Here is a 17,139-nt window from a genome sequence, read left to right on the forward strand (position 1 = left end):
ACAACAACAACAAAATTAACATTAGTCCTCATCAAACTTATCCAAAAAAATGAATAGGAAAACTTTAAAACTCATTCTATGAAGCCAGTATTAACCTGATACCAAAGTCAGACAAAGGGATTATATGAAAGTAAAATTACAGGCCAGAATCCCTGATGAACACAGATGCAAAACTCAACAATATACTAGCAAAGAGAATTCAAGAGCTTATTAAAAGGATTAAATACCACATCCAAGTGGGATTTATTCCTGGAATTCAAGGTTGATTTAACACATGAAAATCAATTAATGTGACACATCACATTAATAGCATGAAGGAAAAAAAAAACACTACACATGACCATCTCAACTGATACAGAAAAAGCATTTAACAAAATTAAACATCCTTTTATGATTAAATAAAACACTCAACAAACTAAGATTAAAAGCAAAATACCCATATATAACGAAGACTATATATGCAAAGCCTACAGCTTACATCACACTCAGTGGTGAAAAACTAAAAACTTCCTTTGAGATCAAAAATAAGGCAAGGATGCCCACTCTCACCACTTCTATTCAACATAGTTACTGTAAGTCCTAACAACAGCAACTGGGCAATAAAAAGAAATACAAGATATAAAAATTAGAAAAGAAGAAGTAAAATTATCTGTTCATAGATAAAATGTCCTTATACATAGAAAACCCTAAAGATTCACACATGCATACACACACAAAAAAAAATCCCATGAGAATTAATAAATGAATTCAGCAAAGTTTCAGGGTACAAAATCAACATGTAAAAATCAGTTACATTTTTACAAACTATAAATGTACAATATGAAAAGTAAACTATGAAAACAATTCATCAAAAATAATAAAATATGTAGGAATAAACTTAACCAAGGAGGCAAAAGGCATGTACACTGAAAACTATAAAGCAATGCTGAAATAAACCTACCTAAGGAGGCAAAAGACCTGTGCACACAAAACTATAAAGTACTGATGAAAGAAATCAAAGACAATACAGATGGAGAAATATACCATGTTCTTGGATTGGAAGAATCAATATTGTGAAAATGACTATACTACACAAAGCAATCTACAGATTCAATGCAATCCCTATCAAATTACCAATGGCATTTTTCACAGAACTAGAAAAATTTTGCAATTTGTATGGAAACACAAAAGACCCCAAATAGGCAAAGCAATCTTGAGAAAGAAAAACGGAGCCAGAAAAAAAAGAAACAGTAAAAAAATAAAAATAAAATGGAGCCAGAGAAATCAGGCTCCCTGTCTTCAGACTATACTATAAAGCCACTGTAATCAAGACAGCATGGTACTGGCACAAAAACATAAATATAGATCAATGGAATAGGATAGAAAGCCCAGAGATAAACCCACGCACCTATGGTCACCTAACCTATGACAAAGGAGGCAAGAATATTCAATGGAGAAAAGACAGCCTCTTCAACAAGTCATGCTGGGAAAACAGACAGCTACATGTAAAAGAATGGAATTAGAACACTCCCTAACACCATAACACAAAAATAAACTCAAAATGGATTAAAGACCTAAATGTAAGGCCATACACTATACAACTCTTAGAGGAAATCATAGGCAGAACATTCTTTGACATAAATCACAGTGAGATCTTTTTTGACCCACCTCCTAGAGAAATGGAAATAAAAATAAAAATAAAAATAAACAAATGGGACCTAATTAAACTTAAAACCTTTGCACAGCAAAGGAATCCACAAACAAGATGAAAAGACAACACTCAGAAGGGGAAAAAATATTTGTAAATGAAGCAACTGACAAAGGATTAATCTCCAAAATATACAAACAGCTTATGCAGCTCAATATCAAAAAAATGACCCAATCAAAAAATGGAGACCTAAATTGACATTTCTCCAAAGAGACATACAAATGGCCAACAAACAAATGAAAAGATGCTCAACATCACTAATTATTAGAGAAATGAAAATCAAAACTACAATGAGGTATCACCTCACATTGGTCAGAATGGCCATCATCAAAAAGTCTACAAACAATAAATGCTGGAGAGGATGTGGAGAAAAGGGAACCCTATTGCATTGTTGGTGGGAATGTAAATTGATACAGCCATGATGGAGAACAGTATGGAGGTTCCTTAAAAGACTAAAAATATAACTACCATATGACCCAGCAATCCCACTACTGGGCATATACCCAGGGAAAAACATAATTCAAAAAGCCATATACACCCCAATGTTCACTGCAGCACTATTGACAATAGCCAGAACATGGAAGTGAAGCCAGAAAGAGAAAAACAAATATCGTATATTAACGCATATATGTGGAATCTAGAAAAATGGTATAGACGATCTTATTTACAAAGCAGAAACAGAGACACAGACTCGAGAACAAACGTACGGATACCAAGGGGGAATGGAAGGAGGTGGGATGAATTGGGAGATTGGGATTGACATATATACACTATTGATACTATGTATAAAATAGATAACTAATGAGAACCTACTGTATAGTACAGGGAATGCTACTAAATGCACTGTGGTGACCTAAATGAGAAGGAAATCAAAAAAGGAGGGGATATACGTATATGTATAGCTGATTCAGTTTTCTGTAGAGCAGAAACTAATATAACATTGTAAAGCAACTATACTCTAGTAAAAATTAATTTTAAAAAACACTGCTGAAAGAAATTAAAGAAGAGACAAATAAATGGAAAAACATCCCATGTTCCTGGATTTGAAAACTTAATATAGTTAAGGTCTCAGTACTACCCAAAGCAATCTACAGATTCATTGTAATCCCTATAAAAATCCAAGTGTGTTTTTTGCAGAAGAAATAGAAAAATCCATGCTAAAATTTATACAGGATCTCAAAGGATCCCAAATAGCCAAAAAATCTTGAAAAAGAATAACAAATTTATAAGTCTAGCATTTACTAATTTCAAAGCTTATTACAAAACACAAGTAATCAAAATAGTGTGGTAGGGGCATAAAGACAGACATACAGACCAAAGGAATAGATTAAAGAGCTTAGAAATAGACCCTCACATGTATAGTTGATGACCTTTAATAAGTGTGTCAAGACCAATCAATGGGGAAAGAACAGTGTCTCCAAGAAATAGTTGAATAAACTGATATCTACATGTAAAACAATAAAGTTGGATATTTACCTTACATCATACACAAAAATTAATTCAAAATGGGTTAAAGACTGAAACTTAAGACCTAAAACCATAAAATTTCTTGAAGAAAACAAATGGAAAAATCTCATGACATTGAATTTGACCATTCCCCTTGGTCCCTGTGATCCACATTTCCTGTTTGAGTTACAGGTCTCAGTACCTCTTTGTTCACCAACTATAGGCTCTGACTAAAGGACACTGCCACTGACAGGTCAGAGTCAACTGCTGAACTTATGTACCCAAATCTCCTGGAGAGAGCTCAGAAGTGTACACCCTTTAAGAGTCAGTTGATGGTCTGTTATTGAATCATACTGAGTACATAAACCAAGGCCTTAAAATAATCTTAGTACTAGAAATCCCAATCAAAAGGTATCAATACTTTTGTTTCTGTTCTCTAATTATCTTAGGGTATTAACACTGTAAGCCAAAGTGGAAATTTTCTATGAAATATATGCCCAGGACTTCCCTGCTGGTCCGGTGGTTAAGACTCTGTACTTCCACTGCATGGGGCATGGGTTTGATCCCTGGTTGGGGAACTAAGAGCCCACATGCCACACAGCGAGGCCAAAAAATTAAAAATAAATAAACTGACTTACTTTAATTTAAAAAATAAAATAAAATAAAATATATGCCCCAATACATATTCATGAACCAAACAAAAAAGATCATTTGATGAGTTTAATTTAAAATATTTAAAAATTATCTATAATTAGTATACTTACTAGTGTGTCCTTCCCTTCTGAGATTTCTTTCTTTTTTTACTTGCTGTTGGATTTTTGACACTGAATCTTGATTCTCATGCATAAGCTTTTTATCTGGTACTTTATCATGAGCTACAAAAAGAGATACATTTACTCCATTTAAATGGGAAAATAGATTTATTGTGAAATTTCTAATTTCAAATTTATAATAATTATGCAGCAGCATCTTCTCTCATTTTTATAAAGTTTTAAGTAAATTGCCACAATGCCAGATCCACATGAAAATTGCGAGATCATTTTTGATAGATGTATGTTGAAACGGTCTCAGTGTTTCATAAATATTCCTAGGCATCAAATATGTTTTATATTAGTCTCTAGTTTTCTTGTGTTATTTATACTTTAGGTAAATACATATTTATAGGCCAAACAATGAAAATGTGTATATACTACCACATGTAAAATAGATAGCTAGTGGGAAGCAGCCGCATAGCACAGGGAGATCAGCTCAGTGGTTTGTGACCACCTAGAGGGGTGGGGTAAGGAGGGCGGGAGGGAGACACAAGAGGGAGGAGATATGGGGATATATGTATATGTATAGCTGATTCACTTTGTTATAAAGCAGAAACTAACACACCATTGTAAAGCAATTATACTCCAATAAAGATGTTAAAAAAACACCTACGTTGACTTCTTAAAATAAAAAATGTGTAAGTGCAAGATTTTCATTACAGTATTATGTGTAATTGTAAAATAGCTAAAACCAGCAAAATATATAAGCACAGAAGATTGGTTGAATAAATTAAAGTATATATTATAAACTTCAGTAAAGTATAAATTATGGTATATGGTGTAGTATAAACAAGTGTACCTACTGCTGTAAAAGAAATGCAAAAGATCTCTATGAAACGAATTGGAGGGATTTCTAGGAGGCAACAATAAATGAAAAAAAACTGAAATAAAGAATATCTAGCATGCTATCTTTTTCACCTTTTGTGAAAGAAAGGGACATAAGAAAGAAGTACATAAAGAGGAAGAAAAGTTATTTTTTCAATGAAACACAGAAAAGACAAACCAAAAAACAATTTAGTTGGATACCTACTAAAGGAGAGTGAGGACTAAGGAATGTAGGGAAGGAATAAGAAAGGAATGATGCTTTATATATATTTTTTGCATATTTATTACTTTTAGAAAAGGTTCATGTTTTACATATTCCAAAAATAAAACTAAAGTAAAAAATAAAAAGACTAACGTTGGAAGCAACTTTCATCAACCCACTACAGGAAAAAATAAGCACAAATCCAAGTAGTTCATCAACAGTATTTGACATATACTCTCAGTCTTAGGCAAGAGAGTGGGATGCAAAAAAAAAAAAAAAAAAAAAATCACAAAAATTTTAGTAGGTTTTTTCCCTAGTGGTTATTGTGAAACAATTTTAGAAGTATTATAGGATGGAGTGAATATATAAATGTGTTGATGTTGCTCAAAGTCAGGATTTTCACTGTGGAAGGACATCCACATATAAAATGAAGGAAGGCAAAAACAAGCCCTAAGGGTATTAACTGGAATTGAAGGTGCCTGTAAGAACTCTTAATTTCTAAATATGCGTATGTATGTGTATATGCATATATATGTTCACTTTTATGTGTATGTAGGTATAGGTACATATGAATGTGTGTGTGTGTATATATATACGTACACGGAGGTTCCAACTGCAAGTCAAAACCCTGTACATGATCTTTCAGCCCCATAAGCAATTACAAATCTACCTGGCAGTTCTTATAGGGAAAAGCTTCCAACCCCACACTGACTTGATACACTGCAGGCACTAGAAGTAGCTGCAGTCAGGCTGACCCTTAACCTCCACTTCTAGATGACCATGATCTTAAATTTATCTGCATTCTGGCCTAGGAACCTCCATTCAGAGGATTCAGAGGTTCAGATGTACTGAACCTGTACTGTTCAGATGCCTCTACCTACGCCACCTTAAAGATAGACCTGGAAGACACTGTTCTCAGTCTGATTCAGTGTAAAGTACTTATCTGCTCCAAACTCTGCCTCCTCATCCTTCCCCTGGGCCCAGTGTCCTTAAAACAGCAGGAGCCTTTTGTTTGGGGCAGTGAGATGTTGCCCCCACTCTCTCCTGTCTATAATGATACACCTGACCCTTGCCCAGTGCTGTTCTGTGGGGAAAATGGAAGACTGGTAGAGCTTCAGCCCTTTTCTGTTTAGATTCTTGCTTATACTATCAGAGTAAGTGAAAAAAGGCTGAATTTTACTTGGTTTAGTTTATCTTAATTGGCCAACTTGACAACTGGCAGCTCTCTAGCTCTCTGAGAAACTGGTACAGTGAGCAAAGTGATCAACATAATGCTTTTCTGAAAAAGTAAAACCCCTGTATATCCTACAAAGCACTTTTAGGAAGTGTTAGAGAAGATCTGGGCCACTCTTGGACTGTGCAAATGGATCAACTGCAAGAGTATGAGGATGCAATGGGACACTTAGCCAGTGAGTCTCAGAAAGTGCTGGTGGAGGCCACAGAGCACCCTTAGAAAGTTCTCACAAATTGTTAAATAAGACTTTCAGTTTGAAGGGAACATTGGACCTTCACTTTAGCCTCCAAACTCTGGTCAAGTTCCACTGATGAGGCAAATTAGAGATCTATCAGAGGGACTCTTAAGAGAGCTAGGGAAACAATTCCCTAGCTAATGGCTATCGTTCTCCAGAGACAGACCTAAAAGTCATCAGAGACCCTGGAAGCTGAGTTATACTCTATGACTACTGTTAGTTCTAAGTCCTGACACCGAGACTCATGCCTTTAATATAAAATAATGTATAGGACTTTGGAATCACTTTGCCCAGTGACCTGGAGAGAACTTAGACTTGGGTCTTACCAGACTCAGATTTCTAAGTTCACTTTTGTGAATCCTATTGGTTATCAAGCTCAATCAAATTTCCTCATAAGTTGTGTCAGTCAGTAGTGACACAGTCAGATCCTAACTAGCAAATTTTCAGGCATGCAGAAATTGTTGCCCAGAAAGAAAAAGTGATGTAAAAACGGTAATAATGCTCCCTCTACTGGATGTTATGGGCAATGACCTTCCCTAAAAATCTATGGGCCTGATTACCATACAGTGGGGTCTAAAAGCAGTAAATTAATGCTCTCCACCAAGGTACTCATTGTTAGACGATGGGCCGGCCTTGAGGACCCAACATGTAGCCCCACTGCAGTCCACTTTGTGGTGGCCACTATGAATAATGCAAGTGCTATTCTCGCTACCTTTATCAGTGAATTCTGAGATGGATCAAAGAACTCCACATACACTGACCCTGATCACAGCTTTCAAAAATAAAAAACAAGATAGGATTATACCAAGGTACCTACATCCCCAGTGAAGATATATGAGGGCCTATTCCAGTATAAATTGCAGACAGGCGAGAATTACATTTCTTGGGCATTTTGGATGGCGGTACCCCACAAGCCCTGGCACCAGGATGAGGGGAAAACAGATAATGCTGTCTGGTTTGGGGCCACCACCACAAACAGAAACCTTTTCCAGGTCACACTACCATACAGTGCATTGTTATGGCTTCTACTACTGAATATATTGTCGGTATAGATTTATTATTTACATGACCCTCCACTAGTATTTACTCTCATGTTGTGACGGGATTTGCTGCAGTTAGGATACTTTAATGGGGCAGGTGGAAGATCTTGAGCGACCCAACTACCAGAACATAGTGCCCATATCTACCAAAACCAATACTGACTCCCTGGGGGTAAAAAAGAAATAACTGCCCTTGTTGCTGAGCTTAAAGAAGCCAACAAATTCCATAGACTATTTCTCCATTTAACAGGCCTGTGCACAAAATGTCAGATGCCTACAAACTAAGTGATTAAGGCTGCACAGAGTGTTAGTACCAACCTGGCACTGGCATTGTGACTGTAATAAAAGCTATTGCCCAAGGTGAAGGAACTTGGTATACAGCAACCAACAACTTGAACTCTCTTTTCAGCATCCTTCTTCATGCAAATGACCAGGATCAGTTTACCCTTATGTAGAATTAATTGAAATATGCCACTAATGTCCTTCCACAAGGCTCCCTAAAATCCACATCTGCATGACTTAGAAAAAGTCCCACTCACAGAGGGAATAATAGCTTTCTACTATATTGATTACATGCTTCTGGTGGATTCAGGCAAAGGCACCATCCCACAGGACTGCACACCCTGTTGATCCATATGGGGCAACATGGCTGGGTCATTAATATAGACAACGACTTAGTATCCAAGTGAAATTCCAGGGTAGCAGATAAAAATCTTACTCCAGGAGGAGAGAGAGAAGATGGCAGAAGAGTAAGATGCGAAGATCACCTTCCTCCCCACACATACATCAGAAATACATCTACACATGGACCTGCTCCTACAGAACACCCACTGAACGCTGGCAGAAGACCTCAGACCTTCCAAAAGGCAAGAAACTCCTCACGTACCTGGGTAGGGCAAAAGAAAAAAGAATAAACAGAGTCGACAGAATAGGGACGAGACCTGCACCAGTGGGAGGGAGCTGTGAAGGAGGAAACGTTTCCACACACTAGAAGCCCCTTCACGGGTGAAGACTGCAGGTGGCGGAGTAGGGAGCTTCAGAGCCATGGAGGAGAGCGTAGCCACAGGGTGCAGAGGATCGGTGCTGAGCAGCACTCACCAGCCCGAGAGGCTTGTCTGCTCACCCACCCGGGGGGGCAGAGGCCGGGAGCTGAGGCTCGGGCTTCGGTCGGATCTCAGGGAGAGGACTGGCAGCCAAACACAGCCTGAAGGGGTTAGTGCACCACAGCTAGCCAGGAGGGAGTCCCGGAGAAGTCTGGAGCTGCCCAAAAGGCTTTTTCTTGCCTCTTTGTTTCCTGGTGCGCGAGGAGAGGGGATTAAGCGTGCCACTTAAAGGAGCTCCAGAAACGGGCGCAAGCTGCGGCTATCAGTGCGGACACCAGAAACAGGCATAAGACGCTAAGGCTGCTGCTGCCGCCACCAAGAAGCCTGTGTGCAAGTACAGGTCACTATCCACACCGCCCCACCCGGGAGCCTGTTCAGTCCGCCACTGCCAAAGTCCTGGAATCCAGGGACAACTTCCCCGGGAGAACACACGGTGGGCCTCAGGCTGGTACAACATCATGCCAGCTTCTGCAGCTGCAGGCTCGTCCCGCATCCATACCCTTCCCTCCCCCCGGCCTGAGTGAGCCAGAGCCCCTGAATCAGCTGCTCCTTTAAACCCTTCCTGTCTGAGCGAAGAGCAGACGCCCTCAGGTGACCTATGTGCAGAGGCGGGGCCAAGTCCAACGCTGAACCCCAGAAGCTGTGCAAACAAAGAGGAGAGGGGGAGGTCTCTCCCAGCAGCCTCAGAAGCAGCGGATTAAAGCTCCACAATCAACTTGACGTGCCCTGCATCTGTGGCACACCTGAATAGACAGCAAATCATCCCAGAGATCTCCATCTCAACACCAAGACACAGCTTCATTCAAGGGCCAGCAACGTACAGTGCTGGACACCTTATGCCCAACAAATAGCAAGACAGGATTACAGCCCCAGCTATGAGAAGAGAGGTTGCCTAAAATCATAATAAGGCTACAAACACCCCAAAACACACCACCAGACATGGACCTGCCCACCAGAAAGACAAGATCCAGCCTCATCCACCAGAACACAGGCACTAGTCCCCTCAACCAGGAAACCTATTCAACCCACTGAACCAACCTTAGTCACTGAGGACAGACACCAAAAACAACGGGAACTACGAACCTGTAGCCTGAGAAAAGGAGACCCCAAACACAGTAAATTAAGCAAAATGAGAAGACAGAGAAGCACACAGCAGATAAGGAGCAAGGCAAAAATACACCAGGCCTAACAAATGAAGAGGAAATAGGCAGTCTACCTGAAAAAGAATTCAGAATAATGATAGTAAAGATGATCCAAAATCTTGTAAGTAGAAGAGACAAAATGCAAGAAACTTTTAACGGGGACCTAGAAGAACTAAAGAGGAAGCAAGCAATGATGAGCAACACAATAAATGAAATTAAAAATACTCTAGATGGGATCAATAGCAGAATAACTGAGGCAGAAGAACGGAAAAGTGACCTGGAAGATAATATAGTGGAAATAACTACTGCAGAGCAGAATAAAGAAAAAAGAATGAAAAGAATTAAGGACAGTCTCAGAGACCTCTGGGACAATTAAACGCACCAACATTCGAATTATAGGGGTCCCAGAAGAAGAAGAGAAAAGGAAGGGTCTGAGACAATATTTGAAGAGATTACAGTTGAAAACTTCCCTAATATGGGAAAGGAAACAGTTAATCAAGTCCAGGAAGCACAGAGAGTCCCATACAGGATAAATCCAAGGAGAAACACACCAAGACACATATTAATCAAACTATCAAAAATTAAATACAAAGACAACATATTAAAAGCAGAAAGGGAAAAACAACAAATAACACACAAGGGAATCCACATAAGGTTAACAGCTGATCTTTCAGAAGAAACTCTGCAAGCCAGAAGGGAGTGGCAGGACATATTTAAAGTGATGAAGGAAAGAAACCTACAACCAAGATTACTGTACCCAGCAAGGATCTCATTCAGATTTGATGGAGAAATTAAAACCTTTACAAACAAGCAAAAGCTGAGAGAGTTCAGCAGCACCAAACCAGCTTTCCAACAAATACTAAAGGAACTTCTCTAGGTAGGAAACACAAGAGAAGGAAAAGACCTACAAGAACAACCTCGAAACAATTAAGTAAATGGTAATAGGACTATACATATCAGTAATTACCTTAAATGTAAATGGATTAAATGCTCCCACCAAAAGACACAGACTGGCTGAATGGATACAAAAACAAGACCCATATATATGCTGTCTACAAGAGACCCACTTCAGACCTAGGGACACATACAGACTGAAAGTGAGGGGATGGAAAAAGATATTCCATGCAAATGGAAATCAGAAGAAAGCTGGGGCAGCAATTCTCATATCAGACAAAATAGACTTTAAAATAAAGACTATTAGAAGAGACAAAGAAGGACACTACATAATGATCAAGGGATCAATCCATGAAGAAGATATAACAATTGAAAATATTTATGTATCCAACACAGGGGCACCTCAATACATAAGGCAAATACTAACAGCCATAAAAGGGGAAATCGACAATAACACAATCATAGTAGGGGACTTTAACATCCCACTTTCACCAATGAACAGATCATCCAAAATGAAAATAAATACGGAAATACAAGCTTTAAATGATACATTAAACAAAATGGACTTAATTGATATTTATAGGACATTCCATCCAAAAACAACAGAATACACATTTTCCTCAAGTGCTCATGGAACATTCTCCAGGATAGATCATATCTTGGGTCACAAATCTAGCCTTGCCAAATTTAAGAAAATTGAAATCGTATCAAGAATCTTTTCCAACCACAACTCTATGAGACTAGATATCAATTACAGGAAAAGATCTGTAAAAAATACAAACACATGGAGGCTAAACAATACACTACTTAATAACGAAGTGATCACTAAAGAAATCAAAGAGGAAACCAAAAAATACCTAGAAACAAATGACAATGGAGACACGACGACCCAAAACCTATGGCATAGAGCAAAAGCAGTTCTAAGAGGGAAGTTTATAGCAATACAATCACACCTTAAGAAACAGGAAATACCTCAAATAAACAACCTAACCTTGCACCTAAAGCAATTGGAGAAAGAAGAACAAAAATCCCCAAATTTAGCAAAAGGAAAGAAATCATAAAGATCAGATCAGAAATAAATGAAAAAGAAATGAAGGAAACAATAGCAAAGATCAATAAAACTAAAAGCTGCTTCTTTGAGAAGATAAACAAAATTGATAAAGCTTTAACCAGACACATCAAGAAAAAACGGGAGAAGACTCAAATCAATAGAATTAGAAATGAAAAAGGAGAAGTAACAACTGACACTGTAGAAATACAAAAGATTATGAGAGATTACTACAAGCAACTCTATGCCAATAAAATGGACAACCTGGAAGAAATGGACAAATTCTTAGAAATGCACAACCTGCCAAGACTGAACCAGGAAGAAATAGAAAATATGAACAGACCAATCACAAGCACTGAAATTGAAACTGTGATTCAAAATCTTCCAACAAATAAAAGCCCAGATGGCTTCACAGGCAAATTCTATCAAACATTTAGAGAAGAGCTAACACCTACCCTTCTCAAACTCTTCCAAAAGATAGCAGAGGGAGGAACTCTCCCAAACTCATTCTATGAGGCCACCATCAACCTGATACCAAAACCAGACAAAGACGTCACAAAGAAAGAAAACTACAGGCCAATATCACTGATGAAGATAGATGCAAAAATCCTCAACAAAATACTAGCAAACAGAATCCAACAGCACATTAAAAGGATCATATACCATGATCAAGTGGGGTTTATTCCAGGAATGCAAGGGTTCTTCAATATATACAAATCAATCAACGTGATACACCATATCAACAAACTGAAGGAGAAAAACCATATGATCATTTCAATAGATGCAGAGAAAGCTTTTGACAAAATTCAACACTCATTTATGATAAACACTCTGCAGAAAGTAGGCATAGAGGGAACTTTTCTCAACATAATAAAGGCCATATATGACAAACCCACAGCCAACATCGTCCTCAATGGTGAAAAATTGAAACCATTTCCACTAAGATCAGGAACAAGACAAGGTTGCCCACTCTCACCACTCTTATTCAACATAGTTTTGGAAGTTCTAGCCACAGCAATCAGAGAAGAAAAAGAAATAAAAGGAATCCAAATCTGAAAAGAAGAAGTAAAGCTGTCACTGTTTGCAGATGACAGGATACTATACATAGAAAATCCTAGAGATGCTACCCGAAGACTACTAGAGCTAACCAGTGAATCTGGTAAAGTAGCAGAATACAAAATTAATGCACAGTAATCTCTGGCATTCTTATACACTAATGAAAAATCTGAGAGTGAAATTAAGAAAACACTCCCATTTACCATTGCAACAAAAAGAATAAATATCTTGGAATAAACCTACCTAAGGAGACAAAAGACTCGTATGCAGAAAACTATAAGACACTGATGAAAGAAATTAAAGATGATACAAATAGGTGGAGAAATATACCATGTTCTTGGATTGGAAGAATCAACATTGTGAAAATGACTATACTACCCAAAGCAATCTACAGATTCAATGCAATCCCTATCAAACTACCACTGGCATTTTTTACAGAACTAGAACAAAAAATTTCACAATTTGTATGGAAACACAAAAGACCCCGAATAGCCAAAGCAATCTTGAGAATGAAAAATGGAGCTGGAGGAATCAGGCTCCCTGACTTCAGACTATACTACAAAGCTACAGTAATCAAGACAGTATGGTACTGGCACAAAAACAGAAATATAGATCAATGGAACAGGATAGAAAGCCCAGAGATAAACCCACACACATATGGTCACCTTATCTTTGATAAAGGAGGGAAGAATATACAGTGGAGAAAAGACAGCCTCTTCAATAAGTGGTGCTGGGAAAACTGGACAGATACATGTAAAAGTATGAAATTAGAACACTCCCTAACACCATACACAAAAATAAAATCAAAATGGGTTAAAGACCTAAATATAAGAGCAGACACTATCAAACTCTTAGAGGAAAACATAGGCACAACACTCTATGACATAAATCACAGTAAGATCCTTTTTGACCTACCTCCTAGAGAAATGGAAATAAAAACAAAAATAAACAAATGGGACCTAATGAAACTTAAAAGCTTTTGCACAGCAAAGGATACCATAAACAAGACCAAAAGACAGCCCTCAGAATGGGAGAAAATATTTGCAAATGAAGCAACTGACACAGGATTAATATCCAGAATTTATAAGCAACTCATGCAGCTCAATAACAAAAAAACAAACAACCCAATCCAAAAATGGGCAGAAGAACTAAATAGACATTTCTCCAAAGAAGATAGCCAACAAACACATGAAAGAATGCTCAACATCATTAATCATTAGAGAAATGCAAATCAAAACTACAATGAGATATCATCTCACACCGGCCAGATTGGCCATCATCAAAAACTCTAGAAACAATAAATGCTGGAGAGGGTGTGGAGAAAAGGGAACACTCTTGCACTGTTGGTGGGAATGTAAATTGATACAGCCACTATGGAGAACAGTATGGAGGTTCCTTAAAAAACTACAAATAGAACTACCATATGACCCAGCAATCCCACTACTGGGCATATACCCTGAGAAAACCATAATTCAAAAAGAGTCATGTACCAAAATGTTCACTGCAGCTCTATTTACGATAGCCAGGACATGGAAGCAACCTAAGTGTCCATCAACAGATGAACGGATAAGGAAGATGTGGCACATATATACAATGGAATATTACTCAGCCATAAAAAGAAATGAAACTGAGTTATTTGTAATGAGGTGGATAGACCTGGAATCTGTCATACAGAGTGAAGTAAGTCAGAAGGATAAAAACAAATACTGTATGCTAACACATATATATGGAATCTAAAAAAAAAAAAAGTCATGAAGAGATTAGTGGTAGGATGGGAATAAAACACAGACCTACTAGAACATGGACTTGAGGATATGGGGAGGGGGAAGGGTAAGCTGTGACGATGTGAGAGAGTGGCAGGGACATATACACACTACCAAATGTAAATTGGATAGCTAGTGGGAAGCTGCAGCATAGCACAGGGAGTTCACCTCTGTGCTTTGTGACCACCTAGAGGGGTGGGATAGGGAGGGTGACACAAGAGGGAAGAGTTATGGGAACATATGTATATGTATAACTGATTCACTTTGTTGTAAAGGAGAAACTAACACACTATTGTAAAACAGTTATACTCAAATAAAGATGTTAAAAAAAAAAAAAAAAAAAAAGAACTACCATATGACCCAGAAATCCCACTACTGGGCATATACCCTGAGAAAACCATAATTCAAAAGAGTCATTTACCAAAATGTTCATTGCAGCTCTATTTACAATAGCCAGGACATGGAAGCAACCTAAGGGTCCATCAACAGATGAACGGATAAAGAAGATGTGGCACATATATACAATGGAATATTACTCAGCCATAAAAAGAAATGAAACTGAGTTATTTGTAATGAGGTAGATAGACCTGGAATCTGTCATACAGAGTGAAGTAAGTCAGAAGGATAAAAACAAATACTGTATGCTAACACATATATATGGAATCTTAAAAAAAAAAAAGTCATGAAGAGATTAGTGGTAGGATGGGAATAAAACACAGACCTACTAGAGCATGGACTTGAGGATATGGGGAGGGGGAAGGGTAAGCTGTGACGAAGTGAGAGAGTGGCACGGACATATATACACTACCAAACGTAGGGTGGATAGCTAGTGGGAAGCTTCCGAATAGCACAGGGAGTTCACCTCTGTGCTTTGTGACCACCTAGAGGGGTGGGATAGGGAGGGTGGGAGGGAGGGTGATGCAAGAGGGAAGAGATATGGGAGCATATGTATATGTATAACTGATTCAACTTTGTTGTAAAGCAGAAACTAACACACCATTTTAAAGCAATTATACTCCAATAAAGATGTTAAAAAAAAGAAAATGTGGTGTATATATTTATGAAATGGAATATTGTTCAGCCATAAAAAGAATGAAATCTTGCCATTTGTGACAACATGGATGGACCTAGAGGGTATCATGCTAAGTGAAATCTAAAAAACAAAACAAACAAACATAACAAAACAGAAACAGAGTTATAGATAGAAAACAAACAGTTGGTTGTCAGAGGGGAGGTGGTAAAGGGAGGAAATAAATAGGTGAGGGAGTTTAAGAAGTACAAACTTCCAGTTGTAAAATAAATGAGTCATGGGCATTAAGTGTACAGTGTGGAGAACACAGTCAATAACTATGTAATATCTTTGCATAGTGACATATCATAACTAGATGTACCATGGTGTTTGAAATGTATAGAAATATCAAATCGCTATTTTGTGCACAATAACTAACATAATGTTGTAGATTAATTATACTTCAGAAAAAAAATAACAAACTCATAGAAAGAGATCAGATTTGTGGTTAACAGAGGCAATGGGTGGAGGGAGGGAGTGGGAATTGGTTGAGAGCAGTCAAACTTCCAGTTATAAGGTAAACAACCGTTAGGGATGTAATGTACAACATGATAAATAAAACTAACACTGCTGTATATTATATATGAAAGTGATTGAGAGCAAATCCTAAGAGTTCTCATCACAAGGAAAATATGTTTTTCTATTTCTTTAATTTTGTATCTGTATGAGATGACAGATGTTCACTAAACTTACTGTGATAATTATTTCATGATGTATGTAAGTCAAATTATTATGCTGTACTCAAAGAAACAGTGCTGTATGTCAATTGAACCAATAAAACTGGAAGAAAAATAAATAAAATAGAATTACAAAGAAAAAAAAATCTTACTCCAGAGAAGATGTTTGCATATCTTTTGGCCCTCCCTTCCCCAAATTATCTTTTTAAAAAAGTCTGAATATTGATGGGACTCTTTGACTACTAACACATTTGCATTCTGCCCACAGGGGTTTGATGGCACATATCTGTGTGGTTAGCATAAAGGCTATTATTTCTGAGTGGAGACCCAACCAACAGGATGCTCTGGAGGACTTCCCACAGGCCATTCAAGCTGACTTCCCTCGGACCCCATCTGATCCCCATTTGGTTTTTAAGTTACTGACCTCTTTTCACCCATTGAAGCCTACAGCAAAAAGACACTGACATAGGTCAAAGGCACCCAGTGATCTTTTCGAGCAGAAATTTCCCAGGTTGGCTGAAAGGTACATAGGCTTAGTGACACAACTATTGACCTATTATTGCCCTTAATGGATACTGAGAATGAAACAGTCTTATAATCAGAAATTCCAACCAAATTGTATCAATAATTTCAGTTTTGCTCTCTAGTTGTCTTAGGGTATTCATACTTTAAAAAAATCAACATGTAAAATTTCTGCAAAATATATGCTGAGATATATCTTCAGGAAGCAAATAAAAAAGATCTTCTGATGAGTTTAATTTAAAATATGAAGTTATTTATGATTATCGTACTTACTAGAGAGTCTTTCCCTTTTGAGAGTTCTTTGTTTCTTTACTTGTGTTTGGGTTTTTGACACTGAATCCTGATGGTTAAGCATAAGCTTTTCATCTGATGCTTCATCATAAC

General features: G+C 37.7%; 1 protein-coding gene across 1 annotated transcript in view; it reads right to left on the reverse strand.

Moving 5' to 3' along the window:
- The window catches only part of CCDC7 (coiled-coil domain containing 7), a 255,469-nt gene that overhangs the window by 99,009 nt on the left and 139,321 nt on the right, over positions 1–17,139 (reverse strand). Inside the window, exons 18-19 of the mRNA XM_067030362.1 lie at positions 17,029–17,139; positions 3,898–4,008 (exon numbers count right to left, since the gene is read on the reverse strand). Of these exons, the coding sequence (XP_066886463.1) occupies positions 3,898–4,008; positions 17,029–17,139 (222 nt within the window). The remainder of the gene's footprint in view (positions 1–3,897; positions 4,009–17,028) is intronic.

Source organism: Kogia breviceps, chromosome 3 (genome assembly GCF_026419965.1).
Source record: "Kogia breviceps isolate mKogBre1 chromosome 3, mKogBre1 haplotype 1, whole genome shotgun sequence".
Taxonomy (NCBI): domain Eukaryota; kingdom Metazoa; phylum Chordata; class Mammalia; order Artiodactyla; family Physeteridae; genus Kogia; species Kogia breviceps.